This window comes from Terrapene carolina, unplaced genomic scaffold (assembly GCF_002925995.2).
Source record: "Terrapene carolina triunguis isolate 2854851 unplaced genomic scaffold, T_m_triunguis-2.0 Scaffold33924, whole genome shotgun sequence".
NCBI lineage: Eukaryota > Metazoa > Chordata > Testudines > Emydidae > Terrapene > Terrapene triunguis.
This window is the reverse complement of record NW_020698275.1, coordinates 334,046-342,220: the sequence shown is the minus strand read 5'-3', so window position 1 is coordinate 342,220 and position 8,175 is coordinate 334,046. Positions and strand designations below refer to the sequence as shown.

The window sequence follows — 8,175 nt, the reverse complement described above, 5'->3', positions numbered from 1 at the left end:
GGCTCACTCAGCATCAAAGCCTTAAATGTCCCTGTTTACGAGGAAGATTTTCTGGCACTTTCTCCAGCGCTTCGTGCCTGCGAGCTGCAGGGAAACCATGTGATCCTTTGGAGGGATCGCAGGGCCGGGCCAGCTCACCCAGCCCCTGCAGGAGGAGCTGCCTTCAGGCTCAGCGCTGCATGCTCCTTAACGCACTAGCATGAGGGAGGAAGGCCAGGCCGGAATGGTGCTCCTATCCCCCCGCCCGGTCATTCCAACCCACTCTATCCCCCAACAGCCCTGGGGAAGCTGTGCTTGCTGTCTCACCCCAGGGACCACGCTGCACCCAGGGAGTCTCTGAGGACCCTTTCCCAGCGCTGGGTTTCAGGGGCACGCTCTCAGCCGTCTGGCTGGAAGGATGCAGCCGCCTGGGAGAGGCTGAGAGCGCGGATCGCTGAATGACTTGGACTCTTCTTTCTGTGTTGACGTGGAATTAAGCATTTGTGCAGGGAATCCCAGCGGATGCCTGCTTCTCATTCGGTACACACCAGCTGCATCGTCTTCCCTCAGAGGCCACTAAACTGCCTAGAGCCAAGTCACTGCCTGTTCTGCTTTGTTCTCCAAAATCCCTGGCTTATTTCCAGAGCAGGGCTAGTGCTCGGTCGTTTATAGACACTGCTGGAAGCCGATTGAGGCAAGCAATCTCCTAGCTCAGGGCACTGCCCGGCGCCAGGCGCCAAGGGGCTAGCAAGCAGCCGTAAACGGCCTGGTGGACCTAATCCCCGATCCCGACGCAAGCCAACCCCTTTGGACCTGGTCAGCAGAGAGCCCAGACTCAGCGCTGACAGAGCGTCGGTGCGGTGGTGTTTTACCACGATTGCAAGGAGCAAAGCAGCGGGGGTCTAGTCGAAGCTCCCAATTCGCTCCCTGCCGTAGCCCGCATGGAGGCACCGCGAGACACACCCAGGCTAAATCACACCCCGCAGGTCCGGCATTTGGTCTGTTCCAGTTGCGTCCAGGCAGTGACAAGGCAGCAGGCATGTGAGGCCCACACAGGGATACGCAGCCTACAGTGGGGGCCGGTTGTGGCTCCTTGCCCCTGGGGCCAGTTCTGCTTTGGGGATGGTGTCTATGTGGCCAGCTATAAGCCCTGAGGGGCCATTGCTAGCTGGGAGCTGCCAGCATTCAGTCTCTCCAGCCATTCCCCTTCGGTCAGGGCGGCAGGGGATAGGGTAGGAGCTCTGCATGCACTGCGGACTCCTCTGTGATGAGGGAACCCTCGGCAGGGAGAAACCGGCTGCTTTCTGCTCACAGAGCCAGTGGCGGGGCTCAGGGCTGGGCACCATCTCAGCCAATGTGTGTCCATTCCAGCTGCAATAGTATTAACTCTTGAGTTGCTGAATTAAAACACCATGCAAAACACACCAGCGTTTCTCAAATGTGGCCACCAGGGGTGTGATGGGGGACCTGCGGGGGGGGGGGGGGGGGGGAAAAAACAGCCCCCCCCCGGGCCTTCCTGTTGCTCCCGGATGCGCTGCCCTGAACCACCTCTGGAGACAGGTGGGGCACAACGCTGCAGGAGGAAGGTGGGTTCTCGACCCACGTTTGGGGAGGGGGGCCTTGGGCTTCAGCCCTGGGGGGTTGGGCCGCAGGCTCCAGAGGCAGGACTTTGGAAGCCTGGCCACCGGGCTTTGGGCATCGACCTCTGGATCCAGCAGCGGGTGCTGACCTCCGACTCCGGCCATGTGACCCTGTCTTCGGGTTCTGATCATGGGCTCCCGCTGGCCGGAGCCGGCCCTGGGTGCTGACTCCTGGCCCCATCCGTGTAGCAGTGGGCTCCGACCGCCGGCTCCGCGGTGGTGGGGCTCACCTCCCCCCGCCACATTGCCCCGGGCCCCTGCTGCCTCCACTGACCCTCCATCCATCCCCCCATCTGGGCTCCTGCTCCCTCCCCCAGCCTCACATCCATCCCGCCATCGCCCTGGCCCCCACTGCCTCCCCCTCAAACCCCCCTCCCCCATCCAGGGCTTAATTTGTCCTGGGGCTTGCTAAGAGAAGTGATATTAACAAACATGCAAGTATCACATGCCACAGCACGCTGGAGGCTGTGAAAAGTGATACCTGTCTGGTTGTTAATGTCACTTATCACTTTCCACAGCCTGCCAGCTAGCCGCTGGAGAAAGTGATATTAACAAACATACAAATATCACTTTTCACCGCATTACTTTTATGATGGAGTCCGCAAAACCCCCCGACATAAATAAATGACAATGATTTGTGTGTATCGGCGTATTTGTTTGTTTTTTCCTAAAGTTAATGAAGTATTTTAGGAAAAAGTGTCAGAGCGGCCACCAGCAAGGGTTGGTAGCCGCACTCTGAGGCCACCAAACATTTTGTAAGACCCCCTCTAGTCTGTTCCCTACTGCCTGCTTTCTCCGGGCTAGTTTGAGAGGCCAGACGCTCTAGGGCCTAACCCCACGTCTTTTCTCATGTTCTTGCTTCCCTGCCTCCCAGGAGCACCCGGAGGGATTTTTCCTCTCCGGTTTAGGGGCACTGAGGCGATAGCAACCAGACACAGAGCTGCCTTGGTTATTTCTGCTCATTGGGGCTTCACAGGAGCAACCCAGCGTCACCCTGCGCTGTTTGCGGGTCTGAGGTCTGAACAGCACACGAGGAGGATAGCTTTTAACGAGTCGCAACCAGACCAACAGACTCTGCTGCTGCTCAGGCAGTCGGGATTTTTATTGATGCTATCAAGCAAATCAGGCGATCACAGCGGGCGGGGACATCGCAGCAGAGGGGGCTTTGTAGCTGAAACCTCAGGAAGGTCGCTCCACGGAGGGGTAAAGAGAGGCGGTGGAAACCCCTTGAGTGCAGAACATTTTGCTCCTAGAGGTTGCTACTAGATGAATTCCATCATGGGACTGACATCTGGGACAACAGCCCCCTCCCCGTTTCAGGGCCCCTGTCCCTCCGTTCTCTCAAGGGACCATGTCAGAATAACCACAGCTATTAACCAGCATTCAGCACAGGTGATTATATAATTGCAGATGCGAGACAGGAACATGCTTGCTAGATGAAGCTTAACACGGATTCCCTTGTGCCACGAGACATGTGCACAGCAAGGGAGCTGCGCCTGTGTCCGGGAGCTCCTGGCTTGTCTTCCAGTGGCCCTCAGGCTTCATTAGAGCTGAGAAATTTCTGGTATTCTTTCACCCAGGGCTTCTCAGGCTTGGCACAGATCTCCTGGCCTTCTTTCATTTTGAATCTACGAAGGAAAACAGTGAATCAGCCAGGAGACGGCAATGGTGGGGTGAGGGTACGAAACCCAGGGGTGAAACTCTGGCCAAAGTGCCCCCCAGAGCAGGATGTGAGTGCAATGGGCCAGCACCGGTATCCTGTTCAGGGGGATCCCAGACAGCCCAGCTGGAGTACAGAACTGTGATGGCCCAGCCAGATTACAGGTCAGTGACAGGGACATGAGTGCAAGCTGTTAACTCCTTCCCGCCCTGGCAGTCTGTCCCCCCTCCCCCAACTCCCTATTCCACCCCATGATTAAAATATGACCGTGTAGATCACTGTTGCTACAACTGTTCTATAATTGCAACAAATCGTATATGAAGGTGTTGATGGAAAAGTTACGATTTGCTAAATATGATTATCCCTGTTTGTATGCATGTATCATGTTTGTAGCTGAAGTTATGAATATTGACTATGCACCAGTATTTCAAATGTGTTTGCTCCTGGGGTAACACCCACAAGGTAATTTACATCCAGTCTGGTCAGCACATTGTGAATGGACCATTCAAGTAGATGGCCCTTTAATGAACACAATGGGCCACAGAAGAAGGTTATTCCCACCGGATGGGCCTTCCCATGGACATTTTAGCCATCGAAGCATGCAAGGGCATGTGACTCTAGACTTCATCTTGTGCCTGTACTTTCCCACAGACTAAGTCTGAGAGCTGCCCCTCCCCATGGGAGAAGGTATACAAACCTTTGGGAGCATCTCCATTTTCCCTCTTTCCTGCTCCGATCTCTGGACTATGGACTTACACTAAAAGGAGCGTTCCAATCAATGGACTGAGGACCGGCCCATCGTTTGGAAGTTACTAGAGACTGAACAAGCCAGCAGTGTGACATCACTGCTACAAACCCGATACAAGAACTCTGCAACGTTTGTATGTATTTCATTCCTTTCACCATTTTAACTCTCACCTCGTTCTTTTCTCTTATAAATAAACCTTTAGATATTAGATACTAAAGGATTGGCAACTGCATGATTATTGGGTAAAATCTGAGTTATACACCTCTACCCTGATATAATGCGACCCGATATAACACGAATTCGGCTATAACGCGGTAAAGTGGTGCTCCGGGGGGCAGGGCTGCGCACTCCGGCGGATCAAAGCAAGTTCGATATAACGCGGTAAGATTTTTTGGCTCCCGAGGACAGCGTTATATTGGGGTAGAGGTGTACATTGGCCTGGGTGTGTGGCTGATCTCTTGGGATTAAAAGAAGCCTTTGGTTGATGAAACTGGTTTTAAATAAAGTTAAAGCTGTCTTGCATCTGAAGAAGTGAGGTTCTTACCCACGAAAGCTTATGCTCCCAATACTTCTGTTAGTCTCAAAGGTGCCACAGGACCCTCTGTTGCTTTTTACAGATTCAGACTAACACGGCTACCCCTCTGATACTTGGTTTTAAATAATCCCTCATCATTAAGTATCAGGGCGTAGCCGTGTTAGTCTGTATCCACAAAAACAACGAGGAGTCCAGTGGCACGTTGGGCTTGAAGAGGGACTGGGCTCACTACAAAAGCAATTTTCCCTCTCTTGGTATGGACACCTTCTCATCAATTATTGGGAGTGGACCACATCCACCCTGATTGAATTGGCCCTGTCAACACTGGTTCTCCACTTGTGAGGTAACTCCCTTCTCTTCATGTGTCAGTATATTTATGCCTGCATTTGTAACTTTCACTCCATGCATCTGAAGAAGTGGGGTTTTACCCTGAAAGCTTACGCCCAAATAAATATGTTAGTCTTTAAGGTGCCACCGGACTCCTTATCATTAAGTCTAGTGTCTGGGTGGTGAGATAAAGGCTGGGATACCTTAGGAGGCTGCGTTTCTGACTTCTTGTTAACCAGTGTGGGGAGACGAACGTTTACTTTTGTTACTGGTTTGGTAGATCTTATGGCAGAATAACCACCAATTTGGGATGGGTCTGCCCCATGTCTCAGCCATTTGTCCTGAATCTGGTATTCTCAGCTGTGACCCACTGAGGCACAGTGCCAGCCTCTTTCACTCCTTTTCTACCCCAGGACTCACCCTGAGTCCTGACGAGCTGCTGAGCCCTCCTGGCGAGCGGGATGGCCCTTCCAGCTAGAGAGAGCTCTGCTTGTAACGTCACACGGGGGCTGGCTGGCTCGTTCCCTCTGTGCCGATGGACACAGGGTCTACGTTCCATGAGAGTTACCAGCGCCGGTTGTTTGCCCTCCCGCCTTTATCCATCGCAGCTGGTGGCCATGGAAAAGACACTATCAGAGCTAAGGATGGCATGTGCGCCAGGGGCCCGTGGTGCCAAAGAAGCAGAGGGCTTTTCCACATAGTGATGGTGCCCACTTGGATTTCCTGATCAAAGGTTTAACGGTGACCAACCCAAAGGAAGCAGATCCCTGGGAGCCTTTCTCCCAGAGGCCAACCCCCACTGGTTCCAGGAAAGGCCAGACTCGATGTGAAAATAAACCGGTGCTGGTGAGACATCCTGGGGTGCCCGGAGACACGGCACCACTTAATCCAGACCCGCTTTAGGGTCCTTCCTGCACCGGGAGGCCCCAGGGAGCAGCAGGAAAGGCCGGGGACGTTTGGCTACAGGGAGTCCCGGCATCTGGAAAGAGCCCTCGTCTGTGCAGCTGCATCAGCCGGCTCTGATGCTAGCTCATGGTATCGATCCTCTCCCCTGTCACCTCCCTTTGTTGTTACCTGGTTCTTGGCTATCTAATCCCCTCCTCCCCCCTCTACCTCAGACCCCTGCCCACCCCCCGCCGTTGTTCCCAGGGGCACTGCGCTGGAGGATACTCACATCACGCCTGGCTGCGGGCACGCTGGGCTGGTGTTGTAACAGCTGACTGTGTTGTCTCTCTTGAGCTTCGTTGTCTGGAATATGAAGCAGCACTTGTTCGGCACAGCAGAGCCTCCTAACAGAACAGGAAAGCTTCATGGATGAGGGTGACCCCAGCTAGATGGGACCCCCCCCCATCCCCTCTCTGGGACCCTTCCCCAAACCCAGGGCAGAGGGGGAGAACTGGACTGGGTCAGCCCTAGAGCAGGTGGCCCCACAGCCTCCCCACCCCCGCCTGGGCCTTTATACATAGCACACACTTGGGACCCCCCCACACACACTGCGCACCAGGGTAAGGGCCTGGCACAGTCCTGCCCTTTCAGAGCATTGCACTACAGGATGTCACCAGGACTCCATATCCTCTTCCAATCGTTTGATCCCTGTGGGCCCGGCCAGGCCATCCTCACTCATGTGAGCAGCTAATGGAGCTCATGGAGGCTGCCTGGGGGGATCCTGAGGAAGCGTGGCCCAGATGGTGGCAGTATCTCAGTAATAAGCTCTGGTGTCTTTGCCCAGCCTGACTCTGCTCTCACTGATCCGGGTGTGAATCCAGAGTCACTCCAGTAAGCTCAGTGGATTTTGGTGTGAAGCGAGAGTTACTCCAGGTAGCTCAGTGGATTCACACTGGGGTAAGTGCTGGCCATAGGCATGCGCACGGGGTGTGCCAGATGTGCCCAGGCACACCCCAATGCCCACTCAGAAGCGGTCGGCACCGCACCATGTCCCTCGGGGTTGTTTTAGGCACCGCCTCCACAGCTCCCATTGGCCGGGAACGAGGAACCGCGGCCAATGGGAGCTTCGGGGGAGGTACCTGGAGGTGTGGCAAGGGCAGTGTGCAGAGCCCTGTGCCGCCCCCCACTCCCCCGGGGCTGCGAGGGGACATGCTGAGCGGCGCGTCGTGGGGCCAGGGCAGGCAGGCAGGGAGTGTGCCGCTGCGGGTAAGCGGTGCCGGGCCGGAGCCTGAACCCCTCCTCCCCGTCCCTGCCTGCACTCCGTTGAGCCGGGCTCCCCTTCCCCAGGGCCTGGCCTGGCTGCTTTAACAGCCCCATGTGCTCGCTGGCAGCCTCCCACCTGGCAGCACCAACACAGCCGCTTAAGGTGGCCCGTGGGGCTCGCGGGGGCGCTGCCGCAGCCTCCCCCCAAGGCAGCTGCTCCCCTCTAGCGCCCGGGGCCCCAAACCCGCCTGCGGCTCCCAGCACTGGCCGTGGGCCCAGCCCACCTTAAGTGGGGCCCAGGAGCCAGAGGGCCCGGAGCAGGGGGCGAGCCTGGCCCACATGCCCCCCCGGAGCCTGGCTGTAAGCTCAGCTCCCCAGTGCTGTTCGGAAGCCCGGCACCCTCGGCCTTGAGTCCAGCTCCGGGAGCAGTCCGGCCCCACTGTGATCCGCCCCGGCTGCCTCTGCCCGGCCTGGCCCCAAGCGCCCACCTCTGCCCCCTCTGCCCAGCCCCCGAGCCTGCCCGCTGGGACAAGGGAGCCCAAATCCCCAGCCCGGTGCCCGCCTGCAAACAGCCTACCCTCCTGCACCTCAACTCCCTGTCCTGAGCCCTCTGCCTGCACCTCTCACCCAAACCCTCTGCCCTGAGCTCCCTGCCTGCCCCTCGCACCCCAACCCCCCGCCCTCAGCCCCCCGCCCGCCGCTCACACCCCCACCCCCCCCCCCCCGCCCCCCCCCCGCCCCTCGCACCCCCACCCCCTGCCCTGAGCCCCCTGCCTGCACCCTGTACCCCTCCTGCACCCCAACTCCCTGTCCTGAGCCCCTTGCTGCATCCTGCACCCCTCCTGCACCCTGCACCCCTGCCCTGAGCCCCCTGCACTCCTCCTGCACCCCAACTCCCTGTCCTGAGCCCCCTCCTGCACTCCGCACCCCTCTTGCACCCCACACCCTGTCCTGAGCCCCCTGCCGCATCTCGCACCGCTCCTGCACCCCGACCCCCTGCCCTGAGCCCCCTGCCTGCACCTCTCACCCAAACCCTCTGCCCTGAGCCCCCTCCTGCCCCTCAACCCTCTGCCCTGAGCCCCCTGCCTGCCCCTCGCACCCCAACCCCCTGCCCTGAGCCCCCTCCTGCCCCCCTGCC

General features: G+C 57.6%; 1 protein-coding gene across 1 annotated transcript in view; it reads right to left on the bottom strand.

Annotated features, from left to right (window-relative positions):
- Positions 1-3,153: 3,153 nt before the first annotated feature.
- Positions 3,154-8,175, bottom strand: part of LOC113409666 (C-C motif chemokine 4-like) — an 8,394-nt gene continuing 3,372 nt past the window's right edge. The window contains exons 2-3 of the mRNA XM_026663819.1: positions 6,064-6,178; positions 3,154-3,247 (exon numbers count right to left, since the gene is read on the bottom strand). Coding sequence (XP_026519604.1) covers positions 3,154-3,247; positions 6,064-6,178 — 209 coding nt within the window. The remainder of the gene's footprint in view (positions 3,248-6,063; positions 6,179-8,175) is intronic.